The sequence below is a fragment of the Eriocheir sinensis genome, unplaced genomic scaffold, assembly GCF_024679095.1.
Source record: "Eriocheir sinensis breed Jianghai 21 unplaced genomic scaffold, ASM2467909v1 Scaffold640, whole genome shotgun sequence".
NCBI classification, from domain to species: domain Eukaryota; kingdom Metazoa; phylum Arthropoda; class Malacostraca; order Decapoda; family Varunidae; genus Eriocheir; species Eriocheir sinensis.
In genome coordinates this window covers 115001-139000 of record NW_026111988.1, presented here as the reverse complement: position 1 = coordinate 139000, position 24000 = coordinate 115001, and the positions used below count along the sequence as shown (strand labels likewise).

At 45.0% G+C, this 24000-nt stretch overlaps 1 protein-coding gene and 2 long non-coding RNA genes across 12 annotated transcripts in view; 2 read left to right on the top strand and 1 right to left on the bottom strand.

The window, feature by feature from the left end:
* Positions 1-1154: 1154 nt before the first annotated feature.
* LOC126993605 (probable aconitate hydratase, mitochondrial) lies at positions 1155-22278 on the top strand. 4 transcript variants are annotated; one of them, XR_007748016.1, is made up of 5 exons: positions 1155-2027; positions 9694-9921; positions 11734-11859; positions 15722-15866; positions 21950-22278. XR_007748016.1 is itself a non-coding variant. In XM_050852778.1 (5 exons), the coding sequence occupies exons 1-5, from the start codon at positions 8373-8375 to the stop codon at positions 21780-21782; spliced, it is 723 nt and encodes a 240-aa protein (XP_050708735.1). In that variant the 5' UTR covers positions 7373-8372; the 3' UTR covers positions 21783-21891. The 4 variants fall into 4 exon arrangements, 2 of the variants coding, with proteins under 2 accessions (XP_050708735.1, XP_050708734.1); XR_007748017.1 differs by lacking the exon at positions 21950-22278 and adding an exon at positions 21750-21891; XM_050852778.1 differs by lacking the exons at positions 1155-2027; positions 21950-22278 and adding exons at positions 7373-8563; positions 21750-21891.
* Positions 19040-21742, top strand: LOC126993612 (uncharacterized). 2 transcript variants are annotated; one of them, XR_007748040.1, is made up of 3 exons: positions 19040-19381; positions 19481-19579; positions 19778-19929. It is a non-coding gene; the product is annotated as an uncharacterized LOC126993612 (long non-coding RNA). The 2 variants fall into 2 exon arrangements; XR_007748041.1 differs by lacking the exons at positions 19481-19579; positions 19778-19929 and adding exons at positions 19969-20061; positions 21012-21742 and having other exon boundaries at positions 19041-19381.
* A 726-nt stretch (positions 22279-23004) lies between the features above and the next one.
* Positions 23005-24000, bottom strand: part of LOC126993608 (uncharacterized) — a 7821-nt gene continuing 6825 nt past the window's right edge. For 2 of the 6 annotated variants that reach the window (XR_007748034.1, XR_007748032.1), the window contains 2 exons: positions 23222-24000; positions 23005-23139 (listed from right to left, as the gene is read on the bottom strand). The exon at positions 23222-24000 is cut by the window's right edge and continues 96 nt beyond it. This is a non-coding gene — a long non-coding RNA (uncharacterized LOC126993608). The remainder of the gene's footprint in view (positions 23140-23221) is intronic. The other 4 variants (XR_007748031.1, XR_007748035.1, XR_007748033.1 and 1 more) reach the window with 4 other exon arrangements.

Genomic DNA, 24000 nt, shown 5'->3' with positions numbered 1-24000 from the left:
AGCGTTATAAAGATATCGGAAGAAAGCTTTCACTTCAACTCGCCAAAATTTCTTTATAGTTGCTTATTGCTATCTTTTTCCTGAGTATCGAAAGTTACCCATTCATTGCCGAGTCTAAAGGTACCAACAGAAATTATCTGTCACGTACATGAGACAAGATATAACGAATAAAACATAAACATACACCATTATACACTGCCTCTCAACACGGTGAGTGAGAGAGGCCGCCAGCCAATCAGCGCTCTCCTTACCCCCGTCCTCACCTCCCTACACAGCCTTGTGTCGTGCTGCCTCGCTGCTCCCTCTTCCCGGCGAGTGACACATGCTCATAAATAAATCAGTAATCCGCTTATATTATCATCTAACTATAATTTGATGATTGCATTCCGTTCAGGAGACATTCTTTTATGAAACGCAATCGTTTATAACAGCATTCCTTTAAATATTTACACAGGAAATGATAATAAATAAACAGTGTTATAAAGATATCGCAAGAAAATTTCCGCTTCAACTCGCTAAAACTTCTTTATTATTGCTTAGTAATAGTTTTTCCCTGAGTATCGAAGCTTCTGCATTCACTGCTGAGTGCAACGGTACCAACAAAAATGGTCTGTTATGTGTATGAGACAAGATATAACGAATAAAACATAGACATGTGCCACGCGAGCATTCATTATGCAGCCTTTCAACACAGGGTGAGCGAGAGAGCCAGCCAGCCAATCAGCGGCTTCGTTACAAATGAGGCTCGGCTCCACGGCTCAGAGTTAAGTGAACAGCCTTTAGTGGCGTCCCTCAGGGCTCGGTCCTTGGCCCAGTGCTCTTCATTATTTACATCAACGACGTGGATGTTGGACTCAATAACCGCATTAGTAAATTTGCAGACGACACAAAGATTGGTAACTCGGTTCTCACTGACGAAGACAGGCAAAGCTTCCAAGAGGATTTGCACAAAATTTCAGCTTGGTCGGATAGATGGGAGATGCCCTTTAACGTAGACAAGTGCCAGGTCCTTCAAGTTGGAACGAGGAATAAGAAGTTCGAATACGAAATGTGCGGCGTTAAACTCAAAAGCGTTCAATGCGTCAAAGACTTGGGGGTCAAAATCGCGTCAAACCTCAAATTCTCACAGCAATGCATCGATGCAGCAAATAAAGCGAACAGAATGTTGGGCTTTATTAAAAGAAACTTTGTATTCAAGAATAAAGATGTAATACTCCCGCTCTACAACAGTTTAGTCAGACCCCACTTGGAATATGCGGTACAGTTTTGGTCTCCCCACCATGCAAAGGATATTGCTAAATTAGAAGGTGTTCAGCGTCGGGCAACGAAAATGATCCCTTCCTTGCGCAACAAATCCTACGAAGAAAGGCTTTCTACCCTTAACATGTTCTCTCTTGAGAAACGTCGCCTCCGAGGAAAACTGATCGAATGTTTTAAAATACTTAATGGTTTCACGAATGTAGACAGATCAACATTGTTTATGATCGATGACACTTTGCGCACGAGGAACAATGGCGTAAAACTCAGATGTAGACAAGTAAATTCAGACTGCACCAAATTTTTCTTCACCAACGTTGTAGTGCGAGAATGGAATAAGCTTCCACCATCAGTGGTCCAGTGTAACACGATTGACTCCTTCAAAAATAAGCTCGACCGTCACTTCCTTCAACGTAATATTAACTAGAGTAGAAAAGCAACGTTTTGGAGTCTTCTGAATAATGTAAAATCACTTAGGTTTAAGGACAGACCACCTAGTCTGGACCATGTGGTCTGTGTGGTCTGATTTTCTATGTAAATCTATATATAAGGACATACAAAACCACGGCCTCCCTTCTCAGGACTCCTGTGACATCAAGATCAAGGTCAAGATCAACGGAAGTAAACAGAGCGACGCTGCGGAGTCTGTCACGCCGCCCACGCCCACACAGTGCCCCCACGCCCACACAGTGCCCCCACGCCCACACAGTGCCCCCACGCCTCCACGCCCATCCAGTGCCCCCACGCCTCCACGCCTCCACGCCCATCCAGTGCCCCCACGCCCACACAGTGCCCCCACGCCTCCACGCCTCCACGCTTGGTAACATTCCAGAATCACACCCAAGCTTACCCATGTCAAGTTTACCTGTTTCAAACTTTTTGTGGCTGAGGTGACAGCTTGGTAATATTCCAGAATCACACCCAAGCTTACCCATGTCAAGTTTACCTGTTTCAAGCTTTTTGTGGCTGAGGTGACAGCTTCGTAACATTCCAGAATCACACCCAAGCTTACCCATGTCAAGTTTACCTGTTTCAAGCTTTTTGTGGCTGAGGTGACAGCTTCGTAACATTCCAGAATCACACCCAAGCTTACCCATGTCAAGTTTACCTGTTTCAAGCTTTTTGTGGCTGAGGTGACAGCTTGGTAACATTCCAGAATCACACCCAAGCTTACCCATGTCAAGTTTACCTGTTTCAAGCTTTTTGTGGCTGAGGTGACAGCTTGGTATCATTTCAGGTTTAATCTTAGGGAGCACCACTCCAAACCAACATTCGTAGTAAATTAGCACGTGAGAGAATTTTAATGATAATGCATTTTCGTATACGTTTTACCTTGGGGAGGGGCCCAGGGGGGCAAGCCTCATTAATTATAAAGTTGGGTGGCTTGGATTTTCTAAGTCCATTGTTATTGTTTCACGAGCGCCTCTATGCACAGACTGAGCCTCGTACCTGCCTTGCAGTGCACCAAACAAACTATATAGCTCCCAAGTCAGTACACGCACGGATCATTACAATTTTGGACATAAAACAGTCTCTATGATTTCTATGTTATTTTCTTGGCTATATTAAAGCACATAATGGCACAAGTATTTGTATTTTATAATTTTAAAAGATTATATTCAGGATGTATAGCTCTGTGGGTTGAATTGCGCAGGCAGCACCACGTAGGCATGTTTGCAGTCAATTTTCATCATGATGGATGGACCAGAGTCTCACTCTCACTCAAAATATCATTGTACTTCACCTCTCGGTAAGTGTTGACTGACTATTCAACCTCTTTATTGGTATGCATGTAGTTAGACAAAAGGACCGATTACTATCCAAAATTGAATGGAATAGTGACCCGGCGTGTGACATGTGTGCGTTTTGTGAATAGCGGTCGCATGAAGCTTGTCACGTGTCACAAACCAACTGGATATTGTTGGACGCGTACTCATAGTTTCAGTAAAGTGGAGGCCAGGGTGATGCGTAGCAATCGTTAGGTCACTAACGGCTCATATATGACAGCCGTCACAAATCTGTTGCATTTTGTACCCCAAACTACTCGCTAACAATGATCCACCATCAACTTACAAGAAGTGGATGGGTTAACTGTCAGTACTGTACCATATGTTTTTATGAAACATGACATTTCCCAAGAGTTGCTCAATTACACGGATTGGGGCGGCGGCGGTGGGGGTCTGGGGGTTCCATTACAGTGACCATCCAATTACGCGCCCGACACTCCTCAACAGACCCGCTGCGGCGGCTGGTATGTTATATTGGAATAAATTACAAGAGTATACGTTAGGGACTTTCCTTACTTTAGACTAGGGAATTTTCCCTATATTTGATTTTTTTAGGGACATTTTGGAAGGCAATTTTTCAGTGATTTGTCCTTCCACCACCAAAACAACGGTTCCCTACAAGGATTGATGAAGCTAACCGATGGGTTAGGAATAGTTTTAGTACCGTGCCAGTATTTCAATCCATTACCTACCTTACCAAACAACACTAGCTATTCATATATCTTTTCTACAAATGTTCAACAACCATGGAAACGCTTTCAAAATCCAATTCAAGGACTATTTATTATTGAAAATATGGGATAATATTGACAAAAGTGCAGCCTCCTGTGGCGGCGGCCGCGACGGTGGTGCAACCGGTGTTGCGAGAAATACCTCTTCGCAGAAAGAAGTCGCATATATATGTGGGTCGAGGGGGGCGAAGCTCCCCTCATCAGCAGGTCGTAAAGTTCGGTTGGAGTAGTTTAAATATATTTGACATGCGGCGTGGCCCGTCAGAAATTACGCAGCGCGGGTGGGGTGGGGGAGGCCACTATGCCCACCATCCAATGACATGCCCGACATTCGTCAACAGACCGAATGCTAGGTCATATTGGAATAGACTACAAGAGTATGCGTTAGGAACTTTCCCTACTTTTGAGATTTTTCTAGGGAAATTTTGGAAGCCCATTTTTCAGTGATTTGGGCTTCCCCCTCCAAAACCCCGGTTCCCCACAGGTCCCCAGGCTTGTCTTGGCAGGGGTAGGGGCTGGGGTGTTGGAGTGGAGTGTACTTCTTAAGATTTACTGAGGTGACAGATAGGTAATATTCCAGAATCACACCCAAGCTTACCCATGTCAAGTTTACCTGTTTCAAGCTTTTTGTGGCTGAGGTGACAGCTTGGTAATATTCCAGAATCACACCCAAGCTTACCCATGTCAAGTTTACCTATTACAAGATTATTGTGGCTGAGGTGAAAGCGAGGTAATAGTCCAGAATCACACCCAAGCTACCCCTGTCAAGTTTACCTGTTTCAAGCTTTTGTGGCTGAGGTGACAGCTTGGTAATATTCCAGAATCACACCCAAGCTTACCCATGTCAAGTTTACCTGTTTCCGTTCACCGGTGATGAGGTTTCAGGCCCCGGTCCACCTCCGCAGCAGCGCTCCACAGGGCCGCCAACATTACAACAGTAACATTAGCACCTAAAGTTGTCCTCAATCCTCACCAGGGTTGTTGATTTTTTTTAAATGAAAAAAATGGATTTTTTTTATTCAAATCAGATTTTTTTATCTAAGTTGATTTTATATATTTTTTTATAAATGAAAATAATTAAATGAATGTAAACCTCAATATTGTCTACATTAGTTTAAAACACATGTTGAAGTAACCTGGCTGGCTGTTTGAGCCAGGCCTAAGACTGACCAGCTGCAGCCAGCCAGCCAGCCAGCCTTGGCCAGCACCACACCACAACTCTGTCTAGTCTCCTAACAGTCTAACCAGATCATGTCATGTTTTGGACATGTCCTCACTGAAATTGCTCAAAGAAAAATGACTGCAGCTTCAAATCAAAGTATCAGAAAAGACTGTGGATGATCTATGTGTGTATGTGAAGTGATTCTTTGAAAAATAGGAGAATATGTTTCAATTATTTCCTTTACTGCAACCCTGATCCTCACGTTTGTAAAGTCATAGGATTTAGTGAATAAGTGAGTCTTCAGCGCTTTCTTGAAGATTGCCAGACTGCCATTGTTCTTAACCCGTAGAGCACCGTTGACGCGTCTCACGCGTTAAAAGCGATTTGCAATCATATACCGTTGACGCGTCAGACGCGTTTGCAAATTTCCATAATTAATTGCAATTGAAAGGACGCTCCCGTGTGCATCTATACGCTCATATGGGTCAGAGCGTCGACTTGTGAGTCAGCCTAGCCTCTCCCAGGCCAATATGCCCCCAGGGGTGACGTCGACCCACATGGAAAGTGAATTTGGGCGTGTGACACGAACGAAATCAAGTCCGAAACAAAGTGACAGACTGTGGTGAGAGAAGTCCTTCATCAGCACACTGTCAGTAGACTGTCAGCACACTGTCAGTAGACTGTCAGCACACTGTCAGTAGACTGTCAGCACACTGTCAGTAGACTGTCAGCACACTGTCAGTAGACTGACACCACGTCATCAGCACACTGTCACCCCGTCATCAGAACACCATCAGCACACTGTCAGCACACTGTCAGTAGACTGTCAGCACACTGTCAGCACACTGTCAGTAGACTGTCAGCACATTGTCAGTAGACTGACACCACGTCATCAGCACACTGTCACCCCGTCATCAGCACACTGTCAGCACCTCTTCAACCCCGTAACAGTCTGCCTGGTAAGCCATTTTTCGTGTATTTCCGGATATTTTCCTCGGCCAGTTTTCCGCCATGGTGCGGTGCACACCTTTGGGCAGAGTTGCCTTTGTCTGGGGTGTGCGTGTCCTCAAAGTCGCCTTTCTCAACTCTTCTGCCCATGACCGGAAGATTACCAAAATGAGACGGCTTTTTCAACTTCCCAAAGTCAAAAACATGACATAGGGAGTTTGTTGATGAAGGTGGCGATAAAACAACAGTTCTTGCTAGTTTGTGTTTGTGGTTTATGAAGCCAGTGTGTTCATTTTGTAGTCTTTCTAAAGTGAGGAAAGTGATCGGCTTAAATAGCTTGTTGAGCCGTGCGTCCTTGTTTAACCCCTTGACTGTGGATTTCCCACAATAAGACATCACCAAGCTACAGGAATGTAACAAAAGGTGGCTGCTACAATTCACTGAAGGAAAATGTAAAGTCATCCACCTTCGGAGGGGATATCCAACATACCAATACCACATGAGAAACACTCCATTATCCAACACAGAGGCAGAGAAAGACCTGGGAGTATATGTTGCCAGGCTACCAGTGAAAGCCAAATCCGTGCCAGTCACAGCCGATGGGTTAATTAATAGGTACTACTTGTTATGTCTATCTCTCTCTCTCTCTCTCTCTCTCTCTCTCTCTCTCTCTCTCTCTCTCTCTCTCTCTCTCTCTCTCTCTCTCTCTCTCTCTCTCTCTCTCTCTCTCTCTCTCTCTCGCTCGCTCTCTCTTTCTCTCTCTCTGGGCAACTAGATTCAAAAGGCTCCTAAACGACGCAGTACAGATTCACAGAGATATGCGTGCTTATCTAAACAATATATATAAAATATAATATATAAATTATATAAATAATAAAATAAATATAAGGTCGCTACTTCGCTGATTTTCGCCTATCGCGGGGGGTTCTGGAACCTAACCCCCACGATAAACTAGGGATTACTGTACCACCAAAGGCTGGCCTCACCTCAGCCGACCGGGCTCAGACCTCTAAATCTGAAACCCCATCCTAAGCTGACCCGCTGGTTATCCTTGTCCTTTGGGGCCCTGGGGTATGGGATAGGCCGGTGCAGCAGGGAGATCAGTCTTCATATTTTATAAGGTGAGTTGGGTGTGAGTGCGGCCTAAACGTATTGCACTAAAATAGCAATACCGTCAAGGACGACACGCGTTAGTTTTGTCACAGTTACGGGATCTACAGTTCATTAGGAGCATTTCAGCACTGGCTACTTAGCGTCATTGCATGCGACAGAGTTTCCTAACCCGGTGGTGGAAGCAGTGGGGATCATGTTTCTTAGTGGTCCCTCTAAGCGAGAAAAATGAGAAAAAATCACCCCTCACACAAACCATTTCATAATGTATATCAAAGCATCTGTGATCAGATTATGTATCATCTGTTTTGGGGGTTATATCATGGCACAAATTTGTCCCTTCGCTGCTACACGGTTAAGACGTCCTTTTCCTCCACAAAATATTGACAAATGGCATCGTTTGAATTGTTTCTAACGATGGCGATGATGTTTTCATTCCGGGAAGTTCTTGCTTATCATACAGTGATGCTTTAACATGGTCTGGGGTGCAACAGTAACACAACAGTGACCTCGTGAGCTCTATGTCCACCCCCACCTGGCAGGGTTACCCACAGGAAGCTCAGGAAATGGTCATCGCCATAGGCCTATGGAGGTGCGGCCAGCAGAACAGTGGCCGCACCCAGCCCAAGAATTGGGGGAATTCTTTAAAATCTGACACACCAGAACAAGAAACGTAAGAATTTTGCAAGATTTTGGGTCAGTTCTTACTCGGTCTCGGGTAATTCTTGGTTCTAGTCTCAGTCCGCGTTGTAAACTCATAGAAATAGCATCCGTGCGCTTGTGTCATGTTTTCAGCACTACAGTGTCACTTTTTGTGCTTTAACCCGCTAGCAGCGACGGGTCAGATTTGTGGCTTTACCGTGTAGCAGCGACGGGCTAAATTTGTGGCTTTACCATGTAGCAGCGACGGGCCAAATTTGTGGCTTTACCGTGTAGCAGCGACGGGCCAAATTTGTGGCTTTACCGTGTAGCAGCGACGGGCCAAATTTGTGGCTTTACCGTGTAGCAGCGACGGGCCAAATTTGTGGCTTTACCGTGTAGCAGCGACGGGCCAAATTTGTGGCTTTACCGTGTAGCAGCGACGGGCCAAATTTGTGGCTTTACCATGTAGCAGCGACGGGCCAAATTTGTGGCTTTACCGTGTAGCAGCGACGGGCCAAATTTGTGGCTTTACCATGTAGCAGCGACGGGCCAAATTTGTGCCATGATATAAACCCCCCAAAATAGATGATACATAATCTGATCACAAATGCTTTGATATATATATTATGAAATGGTTTGTGTGAGTGATGATTTCTCCTCATTTTTCTTGCTTAGAGGGACCATTAAGAAACATGATCCCCGCTGCTACTGGGTTAATAATGTCTATGTTCCAATATGCTGTATGTTGACATGTTCGTCCTCCCCCACAGAGTGTTAGGAGTGTTGTCCGTGGCCAGGTCCAGGCACGATGCTTCCACGTCTCTGCTGATCTCTACGGCCCAGAAGGTGGCCATGTCCCACCTGGACCCTGGCTCGGAGATGCCCTACCCCAAGCTGCAGGCCAACTTAGATATCGTCCAACAAAGGTGTGTGAAAGGCTTTGAAGCTGACCCAATGTGAAATGTTTGTTCATAAATATGTAATTTTTAAGAATACATCAAATCCTCCTCTCTTCCTCTTACTAATAGTCTTCTACCTCTTAAATATCGAGGGGCTTCATGGTGCAGTGGTTAGCACACTCGCCTCACAACCGAGAGAGCCTGGGTTCGATTCCCGGGCGGAGTGGAAAAATTTGAGCGGGTTTTCCGATACCCTACGTAGCCCCTGTCCACCCAGCAGTGTACCAGGTATTAATCGGGGGTTGTGTCCCGTCTCCTGGGGTCTGTTCTTCTCCTATAATTCCTTCCCCTTCTGTCTCTCCGGCATATGACCACAGATGTTGCGCCCACTAAACCAAACTTTCTACTTTTTTTAAAATTCCGCTGCCATGTTGCCTCTCTTTCTATCTTCTATCGATATTTTCACGCTGACTGCTCTTCTGAACTTACTAACTGCATGCCTCCCCCCCTCCCGCGGCCCCGCTGCACACGACTTTCTACTCATGCTCATCCCTATACTGTCCAAACCCTTTAAGCAAGAGTTAACCAGCATCTTCACTCTTTCATCCCTATACTGTCCAAACCCCTTATGCAAGAGTTAACCAGCATTTTCACTCTTTCATCCCTATACTGTCCAAACCCCTTATGCAAGAGTTAACCAGCATCTTCACTCTTTCATCCCTATACTGTCCAAACCCCTTATGCAAGAGTTAACCAGCATCTTCACTCTTTCATCCCTATACTGTCCAAACCCCTTATGCAAGAGTTAACCAGCATCTTCACTCTTTCATCCCTATACTGTCCAAACCCCTTATGCAAGAGTTAACCAGCATCTTCACTCTTTCATCCCTATACTGTCCAAACCCCTTATGCAAGAGTTAACCAGCATCTTCACTCTTTCATCCCTATACTGTCCAAACCCCTTATGCAAGAGTGTTTCCCATGTGGTATTGATGTGCTGGATATCCCCTCCCAAGGTACAGGACTTAACATTTTTTTTCATTGAATTGTAGCAGACACTTTTTGCTCCACTCCTGTAGCTTGGTGATGTCTTCTTGTAGGAAATCCGCAGCCAAGGAGTTAACCAATCTTTCTAAGGCTGTTTCTTCCCCTTCCAGGCTGAACCGCCCTCTCACCCTCTCGGAAAAAGTGCTGTACTCTCATCTGTCCGATCCTTCAACCAAGAAATCGTCCGAGGTGAGTCCCACTACCTCAAGCTCCACCCAGACCGCGTTGCAATGCAGGACGCCACAGCACAGATGGCCGTGCTTCAGTTCATTAGCTCTGGACTGCCCAGGGTCACCGTACCATCAACCATCCACTGTGACCATCTTATTCAAGTACAGGTGAGGAAGCATTCTCTCTTTTTTTTTTTTTTTTTTTTACAGCAAAGGAGACAGCTCAAGGGCACACAAAAAAGGAAACAATAGAATGCAGCACAGCAATTGAGAATACACACAGTGGAAATGAGTTATTATATAAGATATGGTGTGTCAGGATGGGATGGCGGGGCTTCGTGGTGCAGTGGTTAGCACACTCGCCTCACAACCGAGAGAGCCCAGGTTCAATTCCCGGGCGGAGTGGAAAAATTTGAGCGGGTTTTCCGATACCCTATGTAGCCCCTGTCCACCCAGCGGTGTACCAGGTATTAATCGGGGGTTGTGTCCCGTCTCCTGGGGTCTGTTCCCTTCTCCTATGATTCCTTCCCCTCCTGTCTCTCTTCGGCATATGACAACAGATGTTGCACTGACTAAACCAAACTTTCCAACTGTTCCCTTCTATAATTCCTTCCCCTCCTGTCTCTCTCCGGCATATGACCACAGATGTTGTGCCGACTAAACCAAACTTTCCAACTGTTCCCTTCTCCTATACTTCCTTCCCTCTTCTGTTTCCCTTCTCCTATAATTCCTTCCCCCTTCTGTCTCTCTCCGGCATATGACCACAGATGTTGAGCCGACTAAACCAAACTTTCCAGCTGGTCCCGTCTCCTATAATTCCTTCCCTCTTCTGTTTCCCTTCTCCTATAATTCCTTCCCCTTCTGTCTCTCTCCGGCATATGACCACAGATGTTGCGCCGACTAAACCAAACTTTCCAGCTGTTCCCTTCTCCTATAATTCCTTCCCCTCCTGTCTCTCTCCGGCCTATGACCACAGATGTTGCGCCCACTAAACCAAACTTTCCAACTGTTCCCTTCTCCTATAATTCCTTCCCCTCTTGTCTCTCTCCGGCATATGACCACAGATGTTGCGCTGACTAAACCAAACTTTCCAACTGTTCCCTTCTCCTATAATTCCTTCCCCTTATGTCTCTCTCCAGCATATGACCACAGATGTTGCACCCACTAAACCAAACTTTCCAACTGTTCCCTTCTCCTATAATTCCTTCCCCTTCTGTCTCTCTCCGGCATACGACCACAGATGTTGCCGACTAAACCAAACTTTCCAACTGTTCCTTCTCCTATAATTCCTTCCCCTTATGTCTCTCTCCGGCATACGACCACAGATGTTGCTCCCACTAAACCAAACTTTCCAACTGTTCCCTTCTCCTATAATTCCTTCCCCTTCTGTCTCTCTCCGGCATACGACCACAGATGTTGCTCCCACTAAACCAAACTTTCCAACTGTTCCCTTCTCCTATAATTCCTTCCCTTTCTGTCTCTCTCCAGCATACGACCACAGATGTTGCTCCCACTAAACCAAACTTTCCAACTGTTCCCTTCTCCTATAAATCCTTCCCCGCCTGTCTGTCTCCGGCATATAACCACAAATGTTGCGCCGACTAAACCAAACTTTCCAACTGTTTCCTTCTCCTATAATTCCTTCCCTCTTCTGTTTCCCTTCTCCTATAATTCCTTCCCCCTTCTGTCTCTCTCCGGCATATGACCACAGATGTTGCGCTGACTAAACCAAACTTTCCAACTGTTCCCTTTTCCTATAATTCCTTCCCCGCCTGTCTATCTCCGGCATATAACCACAGATGTTGCGCCGACTAAACCAAACTTTCCAACTTTTCCTTTGTGAATCTGTAGCTTGTGATTCTCCAAGATTACATTTCTTCATTGAATTGTAGCAGCCACTTTTTGTTCCATTTCTGTAGCTTGGCGAGGTGTTCTTGTAGGAAATCCACAGTCAAGGTGTTAACACTGCCTGACTTACAGATCGATGGCCCTCAGGATCTCCAGCGAGCCATTGAAATCAGCAAAGAGGTCTACAATTTCCCGGCTACTGCTGGGGCCAAGTATGGAGTTGGATTCTGGAAGCCTGGCTCTGGGATTATTCATCAGGTGGGTCACAAGGAATCACAGCTGTTACTTAAGAACATAAGAACGCAGGAGTCTGCAAGAGGCCGGTAGGCCTGTACGAGGCAGCTCCTTTGACCCTAAGCTCCCGTGTATCTAACCCCACCTAATATCGCTGTCCATGAATTTATCTAGTCTATTTTTTAATGTGACAATTGTATTGGCACTCACCACATGACTGCTAAGCCTATTCCACTCATCCACCACCCTGTTAGTAAACCAATTTTTGCCTATGTCCCTGTTGAATCTGAATTTATCCAGTTTAAACCCGTTACTTCGTGTCCTACCCGGTTCTCTTACCAACAAAACCTTATGAATGTCTCCCTTATTAAAGCCCTTCATCCATTTATAAACCTCGATCATGTCTCCACGCACCCTTCGCCTTTGTGTATTTATATATTTTTCACAAGAGAGGAGACAGCTCAGGGGCAACAAAATACCCCACTTATATGTGCTTGGGGACTTTTTACGGTTCACAGCAGAATTGTTTCCCCCTAAAAGTCATCTCAAAACCTCCCTTGTTGAGGTGCAGAGATTTTATTCCTTCATATATATGTTACAGTAAGATTGTGAAACTAGGGATTTCGTGAAATCCCTAAAACTTTCAGGGAATTCGTGAAATTACTGTTTCACTTAGGGACTTCATGAAATTACTAAAATATCTAGGGATTTGATGTATTTACTGAAATGATACTACAGTTATTTCATGAAATCCCTGATGATAGTAAATGCTTCATGAAACTACTAAAATATTTAGGGATTTGATGTATTTACTGAAATGATACTTTAGTTATTTCATGAAATCCCTGATGATTGTAAATACATAGAAAAACAGAAGATTTATTTTGAAATTTTATTCATAAATCATATCATATCATAAAAATCATGTATAAAATCAAGTAGAATGTATTAGTATAACATTCATGTTATTTTGCAATGCAAGAATAGACTGATTCAGCATGCTCTACCGTCCCTGTATTTAGCTGTGGTTGTGTTTCAAAAGCAATCTGAAACAAACAAACAAACTGAATAAACAAACTGTGTAAAGTTCAAGCAACAAACTGTGTAGAGTTCAAGTGATGATCAAAAGTAGCCTTGTTAGGTTAATTGTGTTAATATGTGTTATGCCACACTTGCAGTCAAACTTTGGGTTAAGGCAGACACAATCACTTAAAGTTAACACTGGCCTTTAATAGTAAGTTGTAACCCTCCACCACACAGCAGCACACGCACACCTGTTCACTAGGCAGCGCATCATTATTTACACTGACAGGTCTAGAAGCAAGTTTTCCAACCACTGAAGTTCCAATTCTAGAAGCAAGTTTTCCAACCACTGAAGTTCCAATTCTAGAAGCAAGTTTTCCAACCACTGAAGTTCCAATTCTAGAAGCAAGTTTTCCAACCACTGAAGTTCCAATTCTAGAAGCAAGTTTTGGAACCACTGAAGTTCCAATTCTAGAAGCAAGTTTTGGAACCACTGAAGTTCCAATTCTAGAAGCAAGTTTTCCAATCACTGAAGTTCCAATTCTAGAAGCAAGTTTTGGAACCACTGAAGTTCCAATTCTAGAAGCAAGTTTTCCAACCACTGAAGTTCCAATTCTAGAAGCAAGTTTTCCAACCACTGAAGTTCCAATTCTAGAAGCAAGTTTTCCAATCACTGAAGTTCCAATTCTAGAAGCAAGTTTTCCAACCACTGAAGTTCCAATTCTAGAAGCAAGTTTTCCAATCACTGAAGTTCCAATTCTAGAAGCAAGTTTTCCAATCACTGAAGTTCCAATTCTAGAAGCAAGTTTTCCAATCACTGAAGTTCCAATTCTAGAGGCAAGTTTTCCAATCACTGAAGTTCCAATTCTAGAAGCAAGTTTTCCAACCACTGAAGTTCCAATTCTAGAAGCAAGTTTTGCATCCAATGAAGTTCCAATTATAGAAGCAAGTTTTCCAACCACTGAAGTTCCAATTCTAGAAGCAAGTTTTCCAATCACTGAAGTTCCAATTCTAGAAGCAAGTTTTCCAATCACTGAAGTTCCAATTCTAGAAGCAAGTTTTCCAACCACTGAAGTTCCAATTCTAGAAGCAAGTTTTCCAATCACTGAAGTTCCAATTCTAGAAGCAAGTTTTCCAACCACTGAAGTTCCAATTCTAGAAGCAAGTTTTCCAACCACTGAAGTTCCAATTCTAGAAGCAAGTTTTCCAACCACTGAAGTTCCAATTCTTCAAGCAAGTTTTGGAACCACTGAAGTTCCAATTCTAGAAGCAAGTTTTCCAATCACTGAAGTTCCAATTCTAGAAGCAAGTTTTGGAACCACTGAAGTTCCAATTCTAGAAGCAAGTTTTCCAACCACTGAAGCTCCAATTCTAGAAGCAAGTTTTCCAACCACTGAAGTTCCAATTCTAGAAGCAAGTTTTCCAACCACTGAAGTTCCAATTCTAGAAGCAAGTTTTCCAACCACTGAAGTTCGAATTCTAGAAGCAAGTTTTCCAACCACTGAAGTTCCAATTCTAGAAGTAAGTTTTCCAACCACTGAAGTTCCAATTCTAGAAGCAAGTTTTCCAACCACTGAAGCTCCAATTCTAGAAGCAAGTTTTGGAACCACTGAAGTTCCAATTCTAGAAGCAAGTTTTCCAATCACTGAAGTTCCAATTCTAGAAGCAAGTTTTGGAACCACTGAAGTTCCAATTCTAGAAGCAAGTTTTAGAACCACTGAAGTTCCAATTCTAGAAGCAAGTTTTCCAATCACTGAAGTTCCAATTCTAGAAGCAAGTTTTCCAATCACTGAAGTTCCAATTCTAGAAGCAAGTTTTAGAACCACTGAAGTTCCGAGCATTCCATCTGTAAGTTGAGAGTGGTTTGAAAGATCAAGTGGTTGGAGCGCCCTGTACAGTTATTCACCACCACCTGCTCAAGGACTATCAGCCATGGCTGTACATTTTGTTTACTCATGACGATGCTTTGAGGTGACGAGGGTTTGCAGTGAAACCAGTAAATACATGAAATCCATAAATATTTCAGTAATTTCATGAAGTCCCGAAGTGAAACAGTAATTTCACGAATTCTCTGAAAGTTCTAGGGATTTCACGAAATCCCTAGTTTCACAATCTTACTGTAACATATACATACATGAATTGATGCATACAGTAAGGGTTGTATCATAAGACATTTCGGTGCCCAAGAACACCTAATTGACAAGCTTTCGTGGGAGTTGTGGGCATTTCCAGGAGTAGTTCTATGACCCTGGTGGTGGTGTGACCCTTCTTCTGTACTGTGAACCTAGAAGCACATATTTGACAAGGCTTTCGTAGGAGTTATGGGCATTTCCAGGAGTAGTTTTATGACCCTGGTGGTGGTGTGACCCTTCTTCTGTACTGTGAACCTAGAAACACATATTTGACAAGGCTTTCGTAGGAGTTGTGGGCATTTCCAGGAGTAGTTCTATGACCCTGGTGGTGGTGTGACCCTTCTTCTGTACTGTGAACCTAGAAACACATATTTGACAAGGCTTTCATAGGAGTTATGGGCATTTCCAGGAGTAGTTTTATGACCCTGGTGGTGGTCTGACCCTTCTTCTGTACCATGAACCTCAAGAAACACTTGTTAGAACCAAGAGAGCCCGGGTTCAATTCCAGGCGGAGTGGAAAATTTGGGCGGCTTTTCCAATACCCTACGCCCCTGTCCACCCAGCAGTGTACCAGGTATTAATCAGGGGTTGTGTCCCGTCTCCTGGGTTCTGTTCCCTTCCCCTATAATTCCTTCCCCTTCTGCCTCCCTCCGGCATATGACCACAGATGTTGCGCCGACTAAACCAAACTTTCCTCTGTAAATGCACTAATACTAAACGACCTATTTCAGATCATTTTGGAGAACTACGCTTTCCCCGGGCACTGATTCTCACACGCCCAACGTAGGTGGTCTTGGAGGCCTGTGCATTGGTGTGGGTGGTGCCGATGCTGTTGATGTTATGGCCGACATTTCCTGGGAGCTGAAGTGCCCTAAGGTTTGTAATGTTTCCCATGTCCTCACTAACCGTTTCCCTATTGTCTCACCAACACCGGAGAGTAGTTCAGCATGCTCTCTAAAGACAGATCCTCTCTTTATCCACACCACACTACATTCACATAACATATACACCTTTTTCCAAAATTCAAAATTCAAAATGGCTCAATTAAGCAATGCCTCGAGTCCCTGCCTGGGGACCACAAATTCCCAGGAGGACTCCCCTTCTGGCTGCCGACCCGAGAGGTGTCTTGATAACTCCTCGAACCTCTTTCTTCTCAATTTCTGCAACATTCGCGGTCTTCGCTCTAATTTTCATTCTGTGGAACATCATCTCTCCTCCTCTAAACCTCACCTTCTCTTCCTTACCGAAACACAGGTTTCTGAGGCTACTGACAGCAATCTCTACTCTGTTCCCTCCTACTATCTCTATCCTAAATTTCAATCCAAAGCTGGATGTTGCGCCTACGTGCGCAACGACATCACTTGCTCTCGTGCCCACGACCTTGACTCTTCTGAATTTTCCACCATCTGGTTAAGACTTCACTGTCATTCTATTACTAAATACATCTGTGCTGTTTATCTCTCACCTAACTCTACCAACTATGTAAAATTCTTTGACTATTTGAATTCTAAAGTGGAGCACATCTTGACCCACTCTCCCTTCGCTGAAATCTCCATCCTAGGAGATTTCAATGTTCACCACCAGCTTTGGCTTTCATCCTCTTTCACTGACCAGCCTGGTGAACAAGCCTACAACTTTGCTATCCTCAACGACCTACAGTAGAGCAGTTGGTCCAGCACCCTACACGTATTCCTGACCGTCTTGGAGATCGGCCCAACATTCTAGACCTCTTCCTTACCTCAAACCCTTCTGCTTATTCTGTCAAACTGTTCTCTCCGTTGGGCTCCTCCGATCACAATCTTATTTCTGCATCCTGTCCTATCGCTCCTGTACATCCTCTGGACCCACCGAAGAGGCGATGCTTCTGGCATTTTGCTTCAGCTCGGTGGGACGACCTGAGGATGTACTTTTCCGATTTCCCATGGAATGATTATTGCTTCCAGGATAGAGACCCCTCTGTGTGTGCTCAGCGCATCACAGAGGTGATTGTCTCTGGAATGGAGGCATACATTCCTCGTTCTTTCTCTACTCCTCACGCTAAAAGCCTTGGTTTAATCACGCTTGTTCTCGTGCTGTCAATGATAGAGAGGTAGCTCACAAAGATACCAGAGCCTTCAAACTAATGCTAATTATGAACTTTACATTTCTGCCCGAAATCGTGCCAAATCTATTCTCCGACTAACCAAAATTCTTTCATTAATAGAAAATGTCAAAACCTTGCTTTCTCTAACTCTTCCCGTGACTTCTGGCATCTAGCCAAAACATCTCCTCCAACTTCACTTCTTCATCTTTCCTCCACTCTCAGTCCTGACGGCAACACTGCCGTCTCATCTATCTCTAAGGCTGAACTCGTCTCTCAAACTTTTTCTAAAAACTCCACTCTGGACGATTCTGGGCATATTCCTCCTACTCATCCCCCTCTGACTCCTTTATGCCTGTTATAAAGATTCTTCAAAATGATGTTTGCTATGCCCTCTCTGGCCTCAATCCTCAGAAGGCTTATGGACCTGATGGAGTGCCTCCTATTGTCCTTAAAACTGTGCCTCCGTGCTGTCACCCTGCCTGGTCAAACTCTTTCGCCTCTGCCTGTCAACATCTACCTTCCTTCTTGCTGGAAGTATGCCTTCACACAGCCTGTACCTAAGAAGGGTGACCGCTCCAATCCTCAAACTACCGTCCTATTGCTTTACTTTCTTGTCTATCTAAAGCTTTTGAATCAATCTCAACCGTAAGATTCAAAAGCACCTTTCCACTTCTGACCTTCTATCTGATCGCCAGTATGGGTTCCGCAAGGGCGTTCTACTGGTGATCTCCTAGCCTTCTTAACTGACTCTTGGTCATCCTCTCTTAGCCGTTTCGGTGAAACTTTTGCTATTGCGCTGGACATATCAAAAGCTTTTGATAGGGTCTGGCACAAATCTTTGCTTTCTAAACTACCCTCCTACGGTTTCTATCCTTCTCTCTGTACCTTTATCTCCAGTTTCCTTTCTGACCGTTCTATTTCTGCCGTGGTAGACGGTCACTGTTCTTCCCTAAATCTATTAACAGTGGTGTCCCACAGGGTTCTGTCCTATCTCCCACTCTTTTCTGTTGTTCATTGATGATCTTCTTTCCAAAACGAACTGTCCTATCCATTCCTACGCCGATGATTCCACTCTGCATTATTCAACTTCTTTTAATAGAAGACCCACCCTTCAGGAACTTAACGACTCAAGGCTGGAGGCTGCAGAACGCTTAGCCTCAGACCTTACTATTATTTCCGATTGGGGCAAGAAGAACCTGGTGTCCTTCAACGCCTCAAAAACACAGTTTCTCCACCTATCCACTCGACACAATCTTCCAAACAACTATCCCCTATTCTTTGACAACACCCAGCTATCACCTTCCTCAACACTAAACATCCTCGGTCTATCCTTAACTCAAAATCTCAACTGAAACTTCATATCTCATCTCTTGCTAAATCAGCTTCCTCGAGGCTGGGCGTTCTGTACCGTCTCCGCCAGTTTTTCTCCGCTGCCCAGGTGCGGTCCATATACAGGGGCCTTGTCCGCCCTCGTATGGAGTATGCATCTCATGTGTGTGGGGGCTCCACTTACACAGCTCTTCTGGACAGAGTGGAGGCAAAGGCTCTTCGTCTCATCAGCTCTCCTCCTCATACTGATAGTCTTCTACCTCTTAAATTCCGCCGCAATGTTGCCTCTCTTTCTATCTTCTATCGATATTTCCACGCTGACTGCTCTTCTGAACTTGCTAACTGCATGCCTCCCCCCCTCCCGCGGCCCCGCTGCACTCGACTTTCTACTCATGCTCATCCCTATACTGTCCAAACCCCTTATGCAAGAGTTAACCAGCATCTTCACTCTTTCATCCCTCACGCTGGTAAACTCTGGAACAATCTTCCTTCATCTGTATTTCCTCCTGCCTACGACTTGAACTCTTTCAAGAGGAGGGTATCAGGACACCTCTCCTCCCGAAACTGACCTATCTTTCGGCCACCTCTTTGGATTCTTTTTAGGAGCAGCGAGTAGCGGGCTTTTTTTTATTAATGTTTACTTTTTTGTGCCCTTGAGCTGTCTCCTTTGCTGTAAAAAAAAAAAAAAAAAAAAAATGAAGAGTTTTATCCTTGTAGTGACCAATGGATTAGGTGGCTCTGTATCTCTTCAAACCTGGCTGTTATGATTAGCATGGATTTGGCCTTTCTCTGCCTCTGTGGTGGATAGTGGAGTGTTTCCCATGTGGTATTGGTGTGCTGGATATCCCTTCACTGGTAGCCTGGTAACATACACTCCCAGGTCTTTCTCTGCCTCTGTGGTGGATAGTGGAGTGTTTCCCATGTGGTATTGGTGTGCTGGATATCCCTTCACTGGTAGCCTGGTAACATACACTCCCAGGTCTTTCTCTCCCTCTGTGGTGGATAGTGGAGTGTTTCCCATGTGGTATTGGTGTGCTGGATATCCCTTCACTGGTAGCCTGGTAACATACACTCCTAGGTCTTTCTCTGCCTCTGTGGTGGATAGTGGAGTGTTTCCCATGTGGTATTGGTGTGCTGGATATCCCTTCACTGGTAGCCTGGTCACATACACTCCCAGGTCTTTCTCTCCCTCTGTGGTGGATAGTTGAGTGTTTCCCATGTGGTATTGGTGTGCTGGATATCCCTTCACTGGTAGCCTGGTAACATACACTTCTTGGTTTTTCTCTGCCTCTGTGGTGGATAGTGGAGTTTTTCCCATGTGGTATTGGTGTGCTGGATATCCCTTCACTGGTAGCCTGGTAACATACACTCCCAGGTCTTTCTCTGCCTCTGTGGTGGATAGTGGAGTGTTTCCCATGTGGTATTGGTGTGCTGGATATCCCTTCACTGGTAGCCTGGTAACATACACTCCCAGGGCTTTCTCTGTGGTGGATAGTGGAGTGTTTCCCATGTGGTATTGGTGTGCTGGATATCCTTCACTGGTAGCCTGGTAACATACACTCCCAGGTCTTTCTCTGTGGTGGATAGTGGAGTGTTTCCCATGTGGTATTGGTGTGCTGGTTATCCCTTCACTGGTAGCCTGGTAACATACACTCCCAGGTCTTTCTCTGTGGTGGATAGTGGAGTGTTTCCCATGTGGTATTGGTCTGCTGGATATCCCTTCACTGGTAGCCTGGTAACATACACTCCCAGGTCTTTCTCTGCCTCTGTGGTGGATAGTGGAGTGTTTCCCATGTGGTATTGGTGTGCTGGATATCCCTTCACTGGTAGCCTGGTAACATACACTCCCAGGTCTTTCTCTGCCTCTGTGGTGGATAGTGGAGTGTTTCCCATGTGGTATTGGTGTGCTGGATATCCCTTCACTGGTAGCCTGCGAACAGACACTCCCAGGTCTTTTTCTGTGGTGGATAGTGGAGTGTTTCCCATGTGGTATTGGTGTGCTGGATATCCCTTCACTGGTAGCCTGGTAACATACACTCCCAGGTCTTTCTCTGTGGTGGATAGTGGAGTGTTTCCCATGTGGTATTGGTGTGCTGGTTATCCTTCACTGGTAGCCTGGTAACATACACTCCAGGTCTTTCTCTGTGGTGGATAGTGGAGTGTTTCCATGTGGTACTGGTGTGCTGGATATCCTTTCACTGGTAGCCTGGTAACATACACTCCCAGGTCTTTCTCTGCCTCTGTGGTGGATAGTGGAGTGTTTCCCATGTGGTATTGGTGTGCTGGATATCCCTTCACTGGTAGCCTGGTAACATACACTCCCAGGTCTTTCTCTGCTTCTGTGGTGGATAGTGGAGTGTTTCCATGTGGTATTGGTGTGCTGGATATCCCTTCACTGGTAGCCTGGTAACATACACTCCCAGGTCTTTCTCTGTGGTGGATAGTGGAGTGTTTCCCATGTGGTATTAGTGTGCTGGATATCCCTTCACTGGTAGCCTGGTAACATACACTCCCAGGTCTTTCTCTGTGGTGGATAGTGGAGTGTTTCCCATGTGGTATTGGTGTGCTGGTTATCCTTTCACTGGTAGCCTGGTAACATACACTCCCAGGTCTTTCTCTGTGGTGGATAGTGGAGTGTTTCCCATGTGGTATTGGTGTGCTGGATATCCCTTCACTGGTAGCCTGGTAACATACACTCCCAGGTCTTTGTCTGCCCCTGTGGTGGATAGTGGAGTGCTTTCCATGGGGTATTGGTGTGCTGGGTATCCCCTCCCAAGGTGCAAGACATTAGATTTTCCTTCATTGAATTGTAGCAGACACTTTTTGATCCATTGCTGTAGCTTGGAAATGTTGTCTTGTAGGAAATCTGCAGTCAAGGGGTTGAGTATATAGTGTTGGGCTTTGTGCTGTAGTACATTATATCTATCTATCTATGTGAGAGAGAGAGAGAGAGAGAGAGAGAGAGAGAGAGAGAGAGAGAGAGAGAGAGAGAGAGAGAGAGAGAGAGAGATTTGTGACTGACTCTCTCATGTTATAATAATATCTGTCTCATACTATAACAATATAACTCTTTCCTTAGGTAACTTACTTAATTAATAATGTCTTGTGCTTTACCTGTCTATTTGAGCATGTGTGTGTGTGTGTGTGTGTGTGTGTGTGTGTGTAAGGCTGTCAGTTCTACTCTCTCTAAATGTATGTTTCTCTCTCTCTCTCTCTCTCTCTCTCTCTCCTACTTACTCTTCCTCCTCCGTTCATCAAATTTATACCCATTTCCTTCCTTCCTTTCCTCTCCTTCCTTAAATCTCTCTCTTCCATTTCATTCCATTAATAAAAATTTGTATTCACAGATTCAGAGGAAGAAGAAGAGGAGGAAGAGATAACAAGAGGAACAGAAGAAGGAGAAGAAGAATCTCTCTCTCTCTCTCTCTCTCTCTCCTACTTACTCTTCCTCCTCCGTTCATCAAATTTATACCCATTTCCTTCCTTCCTTTCCTCCTTCCTTAAATCTCTTCCATTTCATTCCATTAATAAAAATTTGTATTCACAGATTCAGAGGAAGAAGAAGAGGAGGAAGAGATAACAAGAGGAACAGAAGAAGGAGAAGAAGAATCTCTCTCTCTCTCTCTCTCTCTCTCTCTCTCTCTCTCTCTCTCTCTCTCTCTCTCTCTCTCTCTCTCACACACACACACACACAGTAAAACACACAATTTCTTCATAATTTCAAAAACTTTATTAATATATATTTTGACAACGTTCAATCAGGCTCCACAGACTGGCTCCTCCCCGAACCCTTCTGTGGGGGTATAATTTGAGCCCCATAGAAGGCCGGGGGAAGATCTCGCCAATGGAACCTTATACACAGACATACATATATACACAGAGTACCTCCTCTCTCTTCCTCCTCCTCCTCCTCTTGATGTGGGAGTGTCTGGAGAAGATATCACCGGGGAGACTGAACAAGTCCTGGAGATGTTCAAGTATATATATATATATATATATGTATATATATATATATATGTATATATATATATATGTATATATATATATATATATGTATATATATATATATATATATGTATATATATATATATCACCTCACCTCACCTCACCTCACCACAGCCCACAGGACCCCACAGGATGTCTCACCACAGTATGTTGACAATCCCCACAGACACATACCCCCCAGCCACATAAAAGGACCCCCCCCCCCCCTCTCAGGTCACAAGGTCAACAGGATGTCACCCTACAGACACATGCCCTCTTAGACAGCAACCCAACCCACACCATAGATAGCCACATGACCTCCCCTGTGTGTGTGTGTGTGTGTGTGTGTGTGTGTGTGCTGTTGATAAATAAAGATGGACTTGTAGTGTGTGTTATTATTATTGTTATTCCAATGGGTTTGAAGAGAGAGAGAGAGAGAGAGAGAGAGAGAGAGAGAGAGAGAGAGAGAGAGAGAGAGAGAGAGAGAGAGAGAGAGAGAGAGAGAGAGAGAGAGAGAGAGAGAGAGAGAGAGAGAGAGAAAGAAGGAGAGAGAGAGAAAGAGGGAGGGAGAGAAAATAAATAATGGAACAAGAGAGAAAGACTGGAAAGGAAGGGAGAGGGAGGGACAGGAGTCTTGCCCTTACAACATTTATCTGGACCTCTGCAGACTGGGAACTTGGGGGACAGGTGGAGAGGAAGGGAGGGAAGGAGAGGGAGGGACAGGAGTCTTGCCCATACAACAATTATCTGGACCTCCACAGACTGGGAACTTGGGGGAGAGGGAGGGAAGGAGAGGGAGGGACAGGAGTCTTGCCCTTACAACAATTATCTGGACCTCTGCAGACTGGGAACTTGGGGAACAGGTGGAGAGGAAGGGAGGGAAGGAGAGGGAGGGACAGGAGTCTTGCCCTTACAACAATTATCTGGACCTCTGCAGACTGGGAACTTGGGGTACAGGTGGAGAGGAAGGGAGGGAAGGAGAGGGAGGGACAGGAGTCTTGCCCATACAACAATTATCTGGACCTCTGCAGACTGGGAACTTGGGGGAGAGGGAGAGGAAGGGAGGGAAGGAGAGGGAGGGACAGGAGTCTTGCCCATACAACAATTATTTGGACCTCCACAGACTGGGAACTTGGGGGACAGGTGGAGAGGAAGGGAGGGAAGGAGAGGGAGGGACAGGAGTCTTGCCCATACAACAATTATCTGGACCTCTAACTAACTAACTAACTAAGATAATGACAACTTAACTCTATGACAAAGAGCAGCAGCAGACAGCCAGGCACTTGATGAAAAGCATAGGACAAGTGAAGCTTCTGGGTCATGTGCTGAGGAGAGTGACTGCTTGCTTGGAAGGAAGAGCAAGTCAGAATGGCTGGCCTGCTGCAAGACATGGATGGCAGACACTGTGTGGCTGATGACAGGGAGGGGAAGGGACAGGAAGGGAAGGGAAGGGACAGGAAGGGAAGGGGAAGGAAAGGGAAGGGAAAGGAAAGGAAGGAAGGAAGGGAAGGGAAGGGAGAGGTCCATGGTCGCCTTGCCCCCTCGCTGAAGGTAAAGACGACTTGAATCAGAAAGAAAGGAAGGTTGCTTGGACTTGGGACTTCCTTCAGCTAT